This window comes from Canis aureus, chromosome 16, assembly GCF_053574225.1.
Source record: "Canis aureus isolate CA01 chromosome 16, VMU_Caureus_v.1.0, whole genome shotgun sequence".
In the NCBI taxonomy this organism is placed as follows: domain Eukaryota; kingdom Metazoa; phylum Chordata; class Mammalia; order Carnivora; family Canidae; genus Canis; species Canis aureus.
This window is the reverse complement of record NC_135626.1, coordinates 24,085,537-24,099,894: the sequence shown is the minus strand read 5'-3', so window position 1 is coordinate 24,099,894 and position 14,358 is coordinate 24,085,537. Positions and strand designations below refer to the sequence as shown.

General features: G+C 38.7%; 1 protein-coding gene across 16 annotated transcripts in view; it reads right to left on the bottom strand.

Moving 5' to 3' along the window:
- ACACA (acetyl-CoA carboxylase alpha) overlaps positions 1 to 14,358 on the bottom strand; it is a 283,732-nt gene that overhangs the window by 148,054 nt on the left and 121,320 nt on the right. For all 16 annotated transcript variants that reach the window (XM_077852292.1, XM_077852296.1, XM_077852303.1 and 13 more), the window contains 10 exons: positions 12,341 to 12,491; positions 11,056 to 11,159; positions 8,449 to 8,530; positions 7,911 to 8,056; positions 6,989 to 7,139; positions 5,555 to 5,689; positions 5,053 to 5,199; positions 4,311 to 4,499; positions 3,532 to 3,632; positions 2,703 to 2,791 (listed from right to left, as the gene is read on the bottom strand). In XM_077852292.1, the coding sequence (XP_077708418.1) occupies positions 2,703 to 2,791; positions 3,532 to 3,632; positions 4,311 to 4,499; positions 5,053 to 5,199; positions 5,555 to 5,689; positions 6,989 to 7,139; positions 7,911 to 8,056; positions 8,449 to 8,530; positions 11,056 to 11,159; positions 12,341 to 12,491 (1,295 nt within the window). The remainder of the gene's footprint in view (positions 1 to 2,702; positions 2,792 to 3,531; positions 3,633 to 4,310; positions 4,500 to 5,052; positions 5,200 to 5,554; positions 5,690 to 6,988; positions 7,140 to 7,910; positions 8,057 to 8,448; positions 8,531 to 11,055; positions 11,160 to 12,340; positions 12,492 to 14,358) is intronic.

Here is a 14,358-nt window from a genome sequence, read left to right as displayed (position 1 = left end):
CCTGCTTCTCCCTCTGCCTGTGTCTCTGCCTCTCTCTCTCTCTCTCTCTCTCTCTCTGTGACTATCATAAATAAATAAAAATAAAAAAAATAAATAAATAAATAAAAATAAAAAGTTTATTAGGTCTGACAAACGTTTCCAAAGTGGTTTGCACTTTGGAAACTTGCACTGTCACTTACAAAAGCAGTGTTAGATGATCTGACTTTTTAATTTTGCCAAACTCATTTATGCTCCTCACATTTTTCTAATTACTAATGAGCTTGAATATCTTTTCACAAATGTGTGGATCATTTGTATTTTCCCTTTTGTGAATTATCTTTTGCCAATTTTTCTATGAGGCTGTCTTTTACTTATTTACTAATATCCTTTGTTAGGTGCAGGCTTTATAAGTACCTTCTCCTACTTTATGGCTTATATTTTCAGTCTCTTTTCTTCTTTTCATGAATAGAAGCTCTTAAGTGGGATCAACTTAATCAAGCTTTTCCTGTATAGCTTGTACTTTGTCTTCTATGACAAAATCTTCCCTACCTTGAGGTCATAAAGCTATTCTCCTACAAATTTAGTAGTTTTGCCTTTTTAAAACATGTTTAAGTCTTTAATTCACTAGGAATTGATCTCTGTTTATATGGTTTAAGGTAGGGATCCAATTTCTTTCTTTGGCTTTGCAAATAAATAAAAGCCATTGTAGTAGTATCATTTACTGAAAAGTCTATCCTTTCCTCATGATCTATAATGCCTGCTGTGTTACAATGTAAATTTTAATTTATACATGGGATCAGTTTCTAGGCTATGTTCCATTAGTCTATTAATCTGTCCTTACACTAATATCACAATCTCTTCATTAATACGGCTTTATATTGAACCTTGATATTTGATTGAACAAATCCCTCCACCTTGTATTTCTTTAAAAGTATCCTGGTTATTTTTTTTTTAAGATTTTATTTATTTATTCATAGACACACAGAGAAAGGCAGAGACACAGGCAGAGGGAGAGGGAGAAGCAGGCTCCATGCAGGGAGCCCGACGTGGGACTCAATCCCAGGTCTCCAGGATCACACCCCAGGCTGCAGGCGGCGCCAAACTGCTGTGCCACCGGGGCTGCCCAAATATCCTGGTTATTGTCAGACTTTTTTTTCATGTAAATTTTAGAATTAGCTTTACAAATTCCATGGATATTTCCTAGCAGGATTTTTACTGGGACATGAATGACTCTATAGATGAATCCAGGAAGAATCAATACTTTGCAAGTATATACTCCAATCTAAGACTACGATATTTAGAACTTTATTTACTTTTTAATTTTCTTCAAAAGAGGCTTGCATATTTTTTGTTAAGACTTATTCCTTAGTATTCCATATTTTGGGTTGCTATTTTCAATGACCTATTTTTCTAAACTGCTTTTCTAAACAATTATTGTACTATAAAGATAAACAGAATTCAAACATATATTGGATTCTGTATAATGGCTTTTGCATTCAACAACCGTGTTAGACTTTAATTCTAATAACAAACATAGAGATTTTTTTAGGTTTTCCAGGTACACATCATATCTAACAGTGGCATATTTATTTCCTTATTCCTTTCCAGTCCTCATACCTTTTAATTCTTTTTTTATCTTACTGCACCAGCTAAGACATCCAGTATGATGCTAAATAGAAGCAATGAGAGCAGGTGCCCTTGTCTTATTCCTACCTTAAAGGGAATGCTCTTAACAATGCCTTCAATTTTACCATTATGCATGAAGTATCCTATAGATTTTTTTTCCTATAGATTTTTTTTTGTGGGAGATCTTTACATGTTTAAAGAAGTTCCACTGTATTCTTCATTTACCAAGAGTTTATTTATCATGAATGAATATTAAATTTTGTCAAATGTTTTTCCCCCATATCTTTAGATGACCATGGTTCTTCCTCTTTGAATCTAGATGATAAATTACCTTAGTTGGTTTTTCCACTATTAATCAAATTTGCATTAGTGGGATAAAGACAATTTGGCTGTGATGTATTATTTTATACATTGCTGAATTGTTTGATAATTTTTACTTCAGTATTTTTGCTGGTTATGAGTGGCTGCCATCCTTTAAAAGATGCAAAAGAAAGCAAAACATGTAAGAAAATATGAAGTAGTATTTCAAATTCTTTGATGTTTCACTGCCACCTTGTGGCAAGAAGCAATATCAGCAGTATGTAGCTTTTAAAATCCTAGCTAGAGGTGTTACACATTTAGAGACTTCATACATCATTTAATGAAGCTCTTCAGAGAAAGCCAGGGATAAATTCCACCTAAATGATACACCGAAAAGTACTGGAAAATCTGAGCCTTTTTCAGATGGCTGTGGTTCAATCCGTGGATTAGCTGCCAAGAGGCAAGCTCTTCAGATAGTCTTTCAATTTCAGCCTGGTCATGACTCAACCAACTCTCACTAAAACCAAGGTCAAGAAGATATCAACAGGGAATACCATGCTAGAAAAATTATCTCACTTCTTTCCCAGAAGCACACTGGATTCACCATCTCATCAAGCTGTGTTTTGTTGTTCTTTCTTTAGCATTAGTAGGATATAGAGGTTTAGTTTTAAAGGAACTGGTGAGAGAAGGGAGAGTTTGTTCATGGCAGGAGTTAGTGAGAAGAAGAACTGACTCAGGTACTACACAGTCCTACAGGGAACCTTTCTCAGAAACAGAATCCTCAGGAAGAGGCTTACCATTCTGGAACTGTGTCTCTACTCGCAGGTACTGCCGCAGCAGATCCATCACCACAGCCTTCATGTGGCCTCGGATGCCACTTCGGTATCTAGGCAAGCAGAAAAAGTCTCTACTGAGAAACCGGACAGGCTAACACTATTAAGTAACAGTCTATTTAAATAATAAGCCCAGAGCCCAACTTTACTTTCTAGATTTTCTACTGAACTGCTTTCCCTCAGAATTTTAGGGCAGGGCAGGGGCCAGCCTAAAACCAACTAACTGGATCAACTTAAATTATAAGCTTAAGGAATCTGCCTACAGACAAGATTTTTTTTTTTTTTAAATTAAAAGAGAGAGGAAAAAAGGAGGACAAAACAAACCCAAAACCACTTGATAGCCCTACCTAACAGTACCCTGGTTCAGTTCCCACTGCCAAATAGAAATGATCACTATACTCCTGAAATGGCTAAGGGATATCTGAAAAATTTATGTGCATCTCAAAGTTGAAAATGTTCTGTGAATGTTCCTTCAGTCCAATAGTTGGCTCCTTATGTTAAGAAGAATGAATGCCATACTCAGGCCTGTGCCAGAAGAAAAATTAGGAGTTTCATCAAAATTGTAAGGAAAAAGAAAGCAATGAAATTTCTGTGCCTTAATAATCGACAGAAAGATGTAGAATAGAAAGAAGTCATCAAAAATATTTTAGCTTACAATTCTAAGATATTTAGAAGATATAAGGTATTTTCTAAGATACAAGTGTTTTCTAATTCCTCTGGTCAAACCTGAGGTAAATCTCTTGGTGACTACTTAGAAGAAAAGAATCTTTCTTCCAGAGTTACACATAACTACCTCTGTACCAGCTGGACAATGCTCTGAGTGTTCATGAAAAAGACTTCCCGCTCAGATTTCCGGTTCAACGTAGCTGCATGGCTATCTAGGATGTTGGCAATCTAAAGAAGAAGAAAGAAAAAAATGAGACCCAAAAGTATTACCCTGTGCTGCACCACTAGTATTCTAGTATACTTATAACATGGTAACTTTCATCTTTAACATGTTGGAAGCAGTTGGAAGTTACTGTGCATAGTTTAGAGGCTTGTGTTAAACAAGTAAGCAACTTTTATTTCTTTTCACCCTTTCCCAAATGAACTCATGAATGTATCACAAAAGCTACCATCCTACCAGGGACCCTTGACAAGCAGGATATGCTTATGGTCAAGGTCCAAACTTTACTCTCTACCTGCCTAGCTCAACTCCCTACATGTAAATTAGCTTCACAGGCAAAGGGTAAGCATGCTCCTGGGGTAGTAAAGAAGTCGTTGCTAATAAAACTGCAAATATCCCCCTACTTTAAATTCACAAAATTCCTCTAATTAGGGCACAGGCCCAAGAATAAACCTCTATGAGGTACATGGCCAATAGGTTTTCCTCATAACTACAAAAACTTTACATTTCACATATAGTATTACTTCTGTTTTGGGGCTTATATTCTGAGACACTTATAAAGGGTACAATGCTCAAGACTGTGAAAGCACAACATCCAGATAGAAGATCCAAACAGGAAGGAATCCTACAACATAAACTTCAGAATTGGTAGCTAGTCGAGAATGCCAGTGTCGCTCTATAAATACCTGCTGGCTGGGAAACTGACAGAGGACTGATGTGATATTGCTGGCATACTGGGCCATTTCCTTCTTGATAGACTTCTCAACATTGGGGGGAATACGGCCAGAGACACTGGTCATGATATCTTGTAATTCTAGGAGAGGTAACGAGGGGTCTCTGAGGGTCTTCATCAACCGCTCTACCCAGTCTTTTACCTGAGAAAATAAAATAAGATCCAGACAAAATTAACACAATCCCCCAAATGAAGTGATATATCTGAATTCAGTACCATACAGTATTTACTGTGATACTGTAATATAGGCATCTAATACTGCCCTTATTCTCTAGTTGTAAATCCCACTTAAATGTGAGTCAGTAACACAGGTAAGAACCACGGATTTAAAGACTTCAAATCCCATAAATAAAGGGGAGTTTCGGGCCAAACAGCTTTCTTTCCCTCCCTCTAAAGAAATCCTTATGTGACTTTTAAACTATCTTGGAGGGCAGCCCGGGTGGCTCAGCGGTTTAGCGCTGCCTTCAGCCCAGGGCATGATCCTGGAGACCTGGAATCGAGTCCCACACATCGGGCTCCCTGCATGGAGCCTGCTTCTCCCTCTGCCTGTGTCTCTGCCCCTCTCTCTCTCTCTATCTCTGTCTGTCTCTCATGAATAAATGAAATCTTTAAAAGAAATAAATAAAATAAACTATCTTGGAGAACAGGTACCCACCCTATCTGTACATCCTTTCCCCAAGAGAAGAGATTCATACCCTGCTGCTAAAAAAAGGATCTGGAAGGCAGTATCCATTCATTACGTTGACCAGATTATCCAGGACATAGTGGAACACTCGATGGAGCTTCTCGCCTCTGAGTGCAGTGCTCTGGATCCGTGGCAGACTACCTGTGTGAAGCTCAGCCTGTCAACCCCAATGAGAGATCAAGTCATCCACTACCTTCTATTCAGGTGACACACACACCACTGCAACTTAGATTCATCATTCAAAACCAAGACATCTCTTTCATTCCCAGCTACAAGGAGAGAAGTCAGTGGAGGAAGCATCATGAGGAAATCACAGAATCTTACTATCATAGTAATTCTTACCAAGTCTAGTTCCAGAACACTATAGGCACAAATACAAGGAATGAGATCAAGGGGAAGAAACTTAAGAAAAAAACGGCAAACTAACCATTGGAATCATCTGACCCTCCAGACTGCTCCTGCCATGTAATCAGCTCTTGGAGAGCAATATTTAAAAGTACCTTCCTACTCACCTGTTGGACCTTGCTGGGGTTGTCCAACTGCATTTTGGCTATTACACAGCCAGGGTCAAGAGCTGCTCCAGGCCGTTTGACATAATGGATACAGCCAGACTCTGCAGCTGTTAAGGTCATTACCATCTTCATCACCTATAATGAAAAATCAAATTAGAGTTTACCTTTTCTTTACACGGATGAATGATTTTAAAAGGCTAGTTTTTTTCCCCTCAACATCTAAGTCACACTATCTCTAATTCAATCCAGAAAGATGTAAAACCTAAAACCTCCAAGAAAGTACAAGGAAGGCAATTAGAAAATCTCTCAGGATCCAGCTTTAGGGATGACAGCCACTGACATTTCCTGTTTCTAATGTTTAAACTAATTTTTCCATAGTTTGTGTTTTACTTTTTAATGCTTAGAACTGACGAACAATTTAGCCTGCAGATCTAGGTGTTCGGCCTAGGCACCTAAGATTCCCACACTAAAACCTGAGGGTCAGTTTTTACTCCTCTTTCTCCTTTATCCACCAATTACCAAGCCCAGCCAAGTAGCTCTTCTAAACCTCTTTCAGAAATCTTCCTCTCTTGTCATCTCTTTCATTTAGGCCCTCATCATATCTGGCCTAGGGTCTTGAAACACCTCCAAAAGAATTCCCTACACGCTCTACATTGCCAATGAGGTCACTAAATACAATCATTCTAGAGCCCAAATCTCATTGTATCACTCTTCTGTACAAAATCCTTCAGTGACTCCTCACTGCCTCCAGGACAGTTTCAGTATCTTAGTACGTCTTGTGAGGTGCTTCATGATCTGAGGTTCTGATTACTTATTTAGCATCTTTGTTGGCCAATTCCCATTAACTCTTAGTCTGTTCTCAAACAATACGAATATGTGCTTGCAGCTCCTGAAATATACTATACTCTCCTTCTTCTGTGCCTTTGTACACGCTGTTCTTCTCTTTAAACATTCACCCTGCCCTTCTTCCCCCAGGTATATTACTATCTATCTTCCAAAAGTAAGATCAAAGTCCTCTCTCTCTCAAGAGCCCTACCCTACTGTCCACATCCACCAGCTGCACTCCAATCTGAGTTAGGTGGCCCCCTGCACTCTGCACTTAGCTCTCTCAGGAGTCATATTTCATCACTTGTCCACCTATCCTATTTGTTTCCTAAAGGACCATCAGTAAAGAACTTAGCATGATTCCTGGCATGCAGTAAGCGCTGTTGCCAGTATCTGTCTTTGGAGGAAGAGTTACTCACCTGTCAAAGAAAAACTTTAAGCTTTTTGTTTTTAAAACTGTACTCATAAACCAATAAAAGCAATTAATGCTAATGCTCTTCACTTTCTACCTTCTATTTCTTTTCTATTACTCTTCAGTCCTATTCCATCTCAGCAGACACTTTTCCTACTTTCCCTCCCATGCCCCAAGAGCCCCATCACCACCCTGACCTCAATTTCAGCATAGCACTGGCCAGCAAACACATGGCCTCCATCCTCCACAATGTACTGGATTAACTTCCCAGCAGAAGGTGAGCGTAACACTGAAGGGTCATTTTCCTTCTCAAACACACAGGTCTTATTGCCAATTGTGATACGATATCTAGGAGAGAAGTAGGAATACGTAAGCCAATAAAGTACCTTGGGTTGTAAAATAGAATGGTAAAATGATGTCAATCATAAACAAAACAAAAACACAACACACACTCCCCTTGTCAAAACTGGAAACTTTGTTCTATATACACACAAACACACAGAACACTCACTCCACCTTTGTTGACAATGCAAATAACCAAGACTTCCTTCAGTAAGAGTCGGATTAAATAAATTATAGTACATCTATACAGTGGAATACTGTATGATCATTAAAAAAGAATAGACATCTCTACTTAAAAAAACAAACATGAAAATGATGATATAATACCTAACATTACCTGAACCCTTACTATGTCCCAAGCAATGTTCTAAGCACTTTATACGTGTTAGTTTCACTGTCACAATAACACTGAATGGCATAATCTATGTTAAAGAAAAAGTACAGAACAGTATCTAAAGGTTTTTATTTGTGAATGTATTCACAAGAAAAACACAGTATGTACATATCTATAAATAGTATTTATATATAAAACTTCTGTAAAAACAAACTGTTAAGAGTGGTTGCTTAAAAAGAGGGAACTTATTTTTCATTGTGGCAGAGACAATGTTTTTAACTGTAAACATTTGTGCTCTTGAGATTTTTAAGTACATGTACTATTCTTATTACTTAAAAAATACCCTTTTAGGGTACTTTATGACCTTAAAACAGCCCAAGAACTAGCGACTGATGAAAGATGGACACAATGACCAGCAAGTGGACCTCACAAAGCTCCCTTACCTATCCACTTCTTCCTTCATGTATGTGGTGTAACTGCTGCCATCATAGGACAGGAGTAACCCTCCATCACTGAGCCGATGCACATCTACTTCTACGCATGAACCATTCATGATCACCACATAGGAGTTGGGGGACTGCCGAGTCACCTGCAGAGAATGAAAACCAGAAGGGACAAGTCAGTGTGTCCCTTCCAGGTGCAGCCCTAGAAAAAGTTTCAGTACCTCAAAGATATAGGTAAGAAAGATCTCTCAAAGAAGGTGCTCTTCGCATCAATGTCTTGTGGGCATGGCTCAGTCCTACTGCAAGCTAACAGAGTGACTTTAAATCTTCTCCCTAGTCTGGTTATTCTTCAATGTGACATAGAAGAACACTAAAACATCTTCACAGAATCGTCAAATACTGCTTCAGGCAATATTAATTTCACTAATACCCTGCCCTGTAGTAAAACAAACATTTCCTTCATCTCTTGACCTGAAGAAAGCATGCTAACAAAGAAAGACAAAAAAGTAAGGTGTAGTCTTCAGTGGGTTCGGCATACCTTAAGTACATATTTGACTCCCCCATAGATAAGTTCAACATCTACTGTATTCAGAAGTGTATGAGCAGGAAGGACTTGACCCCTGAAAGAACAACAATGTGAGTCACATTAACTTCTAGAAAGTTCCAGAAGTTTATAAGGAAATCTCAAAGGTTTTATATAGCTTTATATAGCCATATATATATATATATATATATATATATATATAGTGCTTCCTGGAATATCAAGACTGGAAATAACCTAAAGGATCATCAGTAAAGAATTGATACATGAATTATGAAAAAGCCCCAGAATGAAATATTATACAGTCATTAAAAAGAAAGGCGAAGATTTTTATGTATGTGTTTTTTACTTATTGATAATCTTTATACCCAACATGACGCTTGAAGTCACAAACGCAAGATCAAGAGTTGCATGCTCTACCAACTGGGCCAGCCAGTCACCCTGAAAGATGAAGGCTTTTATGTACTAATATGAACTACTCTCCAAAATGTACTGTTAAGTGAAAAAAGCAAGCAAAATTGTGAACAGTTTCAGAGTATGCTAGCAACTGTGTTTTTTAAAAACTAAGGAGTGGGAAGAAATAAATATTATGTGTACATGCTTATATAAACTTACAATATGTCTTGATGGGTACTGAAGAAACTGGCAACATGGGTTGACTATAGGAAAAAAAAATTAGGTGGTCAAAAAATAGAGGTAAAAGGAAATTTTTCACTACTGTTCTGGGCCTTGTGAACTTTGAACCATGTGAATATATTACTTGTTATTAGAAATAGATAAAATTAAAACTTGAATACCTGGGTGGCTCAGTGGTTGTGTGTCTGCCTTTGGCTCAGGTCGTGATCCTGGGGTCCTGGGATTGAGTCTAGCATCAGGCTCCCTGTGGGGAGCCTGCTTCTCCCTCTGCCTATGTTTCTGCCTCTCTGCGTGTCTCTCATGAATAAATAAATAAAACCTTTAAAAATTAATTAGTTAATTAAATTAAAACCAAAAAAAAAAAGAGAGAAATGCCCCTGTAAAATCAACCCTCAAATACTGCTATCAGCTGGAACTTCATTTGGGGTAGTCAAAGAAAAAAAAAAGACACTAGGCCATGGCTGAATTCAGGTGAAAAGGAAGGACATTGCCAAGGACGGAAACAATATCAAGACAGACTTTTGACAAGAGAAAGAGGGAATGATGAGGCAAGTGAGGCAAGATGTTAAAAACTGGTGAATCTGGGCATAGAATAAATAGAAGTTGTTTGTACTATTCATGCCACTCTTCTTTCTTTATTTATTTTTTAAGATTTTATTTATTTATTCATGATAGACACAGAGAGAGAGGCAGAGACACAGGCAGAGGGAGAAGCAGGCTCCACGCAGGGAGCCCGAGGTGGAACTCGATCTTGGGACTCCAGGATCATGCCCTGGGCCGAAGGCAGGCACCAAACCGCTGAGCCACCCAGGGATCCCGTCACTCTTCTTTAAATCAAATTATTTCCAAATATAAATTTTATAAATAAATTTAAAAATAACTAACATTTAAAAGATGGAGGGGAAGCTTGCATAGGAGATTACGCATGACACAGTTGTACACTACTAGGGAAGTCATTTAATTAGGTTAGAGACTGCATGTTGAGGGACAGATGTAAATAAAACTGGACTGGTAAAAAGGGGCCAAAGTATACAGGGAGTTGAAAGTCACTCTGGGTGATTAAGACTTAACACACAAGGGTAATGTGAGCTGCTGATGGTTTTAGTGCAGGAAAGCAACACAATGAAAGATATTTATCTTGAACAACTGTAATCTCAGTTCAATTTTTTAAATTTTGTTTCTTCCTTTCAGACACCTTAAAAGAAAGCTGATATAAGTCTAACAGCACAGAAGGAAATAAAGTGCCTGTGATTAAAGTGCTTTAAGAACTTTAAAGAAGAATTGATACATGAATTATGAAATGAATAGCCCCTTGGACCGTTCCTCCAGGGACTCAAAGGCAAGGCTTAGTCTCCTGAACCAGAGTTAGAAATTAGTTTAGCCCCATAAAGTCTGATCCTCTACTTGCAAGACTCATGAGGTCATCTTGAATATCAGCCTCAATTATGAATTTCTGAAAGGTGTTGCAGGTAATATATGAAATATCCAGGGTTTGATGCTAAAGAGAAACACCAGATATTCATCACCAGGGTGGGTTTAGAGAGATTTTATGCTTGTACAGGAGAGAATGCTTACTTTAGCTGCAACTGTTTTTAAAAAACAACCCTTTCTGGGCACCTGGGTGGCTCAGTCAGTTGAACATCCAACTCTTGGTTTTGGCTCAGGTCATGATCTCAGGGTCATGAGATCGAGCTCCACAGTGGGCTGGCTGTGCTCAGCGGGGAGTCTGCTTAAGATTCTCTCCCTCTCTCTCTGTTCCCCCTGCTTGCTATTTCTCTCTCTAAAATAAATAAGTAAATCTTAAAAACAAAAACAAAAACAAAAAACCTCCCATTATCTTTTCTCTCCCCTGCCTCCACAGTGACTGAATAACAAGTAGCACTCACAAGCTGCCAGGAATAGAGAGAAAAATAAATGGATCTTTGAACCAGTACTACTGGTTAGCTTGCCTAAAGAAACAAAGCTTACCTTTCTAAAGAATGAAGGAAGTTAGAGATGCTATTCCGTAGGCTCACATCTGCCACATGGAGAGCCCCACAAACAACTCCCAACATGGTGTCAGGTCGCTCTGCCTGAAAGAAAAAGAGGACAGATCAAAAGCATGGTCACTTGGCACCATGGCTCCTCAATTTAAATCAGGTCCAAATTTCCTCTGAAGAAACAGCTAGCACTGAGAACCTCCATCCTTACTGCTCAGCTCATAGATAAAAACACATTTACTTTTAGAATTTGAATAGAGGTAAGGGTGCCTGGGTGGTGCAATTGGTTAAAGTGTCCAAATCTCAGTTTCAGCTCAGGTTGTGATCTCAGGGTCACAAGATCAAGCCCTACACTGGGCTCCGTGCTCAGCGTAGAGTCTGCTTGAGATTCTCTCTCCCTCTCTCTGCCTCTCCCACTTGTGTTCTCTCTCTCTCTCTCTCTCTCTCTCCAATGAATGAATAAATGTTTAAAAGAAAAAAAAAAGAATCTGAATAGAGATGAAAGATACCTTTCTCTCTATTCTCCCTAAGATTTCCACTGAAACAATCAAAGAGGAACTCAAAAACAAGATTTTGTTGTAAGAAATTATCTACTGATAATCTCAAAGAAAAATGGTATATAATCAAACTTTGGACCTCTGGATAATTTAGATGAATCTGATGATTTTTATACAAAATCTTTTAAGAAAAGCCCAGTGATTCAGGAATAAGGGGGAACTACTGATTTAAATGAGACCCCTCTCAGGACGCCTGGGTGGCTCAGCGGTTGAGCATCTGCCTTCAGCTCAGGGCGGGATACCAACATTCCGGATCAAGTCCCGCATCGGGCTTCTTACATGAAGCCTGCTTCTCCCTCTGCCCATATCTCTGCCTCTGTGTGTGTGTGTCTCTCATGAATAAATAAATAAAATCTTTTAAAATAAAACAAAAGATGAAATTAATAAATGAGACCCCTCTCATCAGCACCTGGTAGACAGAGTTGGTAACTCTGAAGCTGACTTAACATCGAATGGGGACAAAAGTATTTCAATCCCTAGATGCCTCTCTTCAAATACACTCCAGAAAGTAATACTAGAACCCATAAAATGACCAGGTAAACACGGGCACAAGAACTCTACGGTACTAAAATTACACAGACTCCTAGGTTTTTCCCAGTAGATCAAGCATCAGTTACAGTAGAATCAAATACATTTTGTCTAGTGACATGGACTGGTCACACCACAAGCCCATAAAAACCCAATCCCAAAGCTGTTTGCAAGTGGGGAGATATGCACCTGTACTTTCTCTGCTATCAGTCTGTCCAGCCAGCCGGTGTCAATTCTATTCAACTGAAAGCTTTCAGTCTCCAACAATTTGATGAGGTATTCAACTGTGGTTCGAAAGTCACCCCGAATAGACAGCTCCTTCAAAGCCACCACCATGTTTCTGGGAGAGGAAGAGAAGCAGATCTGTTTCAGCAGTGAACAGTCTCATGTTTTTCAATCATTTTAAAAACTGTTTTAATCCTTTGGAGTCTTAGGACTGAAGGAAGAGCCAGCTCTCCAAACAAGTGATGGTGCACACACAGGTGTGCTCATCCATGTGCACTCCAGACAAGAGAATCTGGAGGTCAGTATACTTAGGAGCTCTTACTGATAGTACCATATACGAGCATCAGCAAGTCACAGATATTTCGTTATGTGGAGTCCGGGACAAATTATGCGCGAACCACTCCCAGTTTTCACATACCAGGTTTCCATCATTCCTGGCTAACTAGGATTAGGACGTAATTTTCCCCTCCTTACACTTTATTTTATTAAAGCATATTTTACAAGTAATAAAATATATTTAAGTATACTGTTTGATACATTGTGACAAGTGTTAATGCCTTAATTAGGCTCCCATTCAATGAAGCAACTGGCTTGGTACAGTCAGGTACCCTACACGTGAGAGTATTTTTTTTAAGATGCATTTTAGACATCTTTGGAAGGAACTGCTCATTATTTTTATTATTTCCCAATTAAGTGTAAAATGATCTAATATTAACAAAATTTCAAATACTATAATTTTTTTCCTGTGTATTTCTGCCCAGTGTCTATCTTGCACAGGGCAGGTCCTTACTTCCACAAATATTTAATTAGACACCTCACAGACTTAAGACACATACTAGACTCATAAGGGAGACATAACAGAGATATAATAACCACTTTCAAAATACACAGCAGAATATCATAAATGTGAGTAGTGATAGAAGCAAAGTGCTGGAGTAGTTTTAGGAAGGTAGGAAATCCACCTCCCGATGGGTTCATGAAGAATGTGGAATCTGACATGGGATAAAGTCTAGGTAGGATTATGACCGTGACAGGAATATCATTCTAATGACACAGGCATTCCCTCAGCCTAGAGCATTATTCTGTTTCCCACCTCCACTCCCCTTTCCATACCCTCCTGGCCTGGCTTATTCATATATGCTTCTCAGCTGCTAGTCTAGATGTCACTTTCTCATGGGAAACCTTCCCTGAGCCTCTCTAGACTGAGTCAGCAGACTCAGCTATGAGTTCCTGTAACACATTTATATAACCCCACTATCACAGACAGCACTTGCTATATGGATTTTCTTCACTTATAGTCCATTAAGACAGACTCTATTTGGTCCTCACTATATTGCCATTACCAACAGATATTTAAAAAAATCTGATGAGTGTAGCAAAAGAAAGAATAGATAGAGGAAACAGTGAGGACAAAGGGAAAGACGGACAAAACCATGGGTTGTGTTCAGGGACATTATGATTGAAGCAGAGGATATGAGGACAGGAACCAGTGGCAGAGCCATTTATGAACAAATATTGACTAAGCACATACTATGTTGGGGGAATACAGCAGCAACAAGGCAGACATGCTCCTGTTCTTGTATTATATCTGGATTATCATCTATGGGAAATAATGTTGAAAATGGGGATTGAGGTTATTCTGGAGGACAAGAATGTGGACACCAAGCTAAAGAACATAGATCTAATGTTATACAGAAAGAAAAAACAAACTGAGTTGAAGAATGAATTTCTGGCATGCTGTCAAGAAGCAAGCTTATTGAGACACCTGGGTGGCTCAGCAGTTGAGTGCATGCCTTCAGCTCAGGTCGTGATCCCAGGGTCCTGGAATCAAGTCCTACATCAGGCTCCCACATTCCTGCTTCTCCCTCTGCCTGTGTCTCTGCCTCTCTCTCTGTGTATCTCATGAATAAATAAATAAAATCTTAAAAAAAAAAGTAAGCTTATTATGGAGACCATGTATTTTTTTTAAAGATTTTTATTCA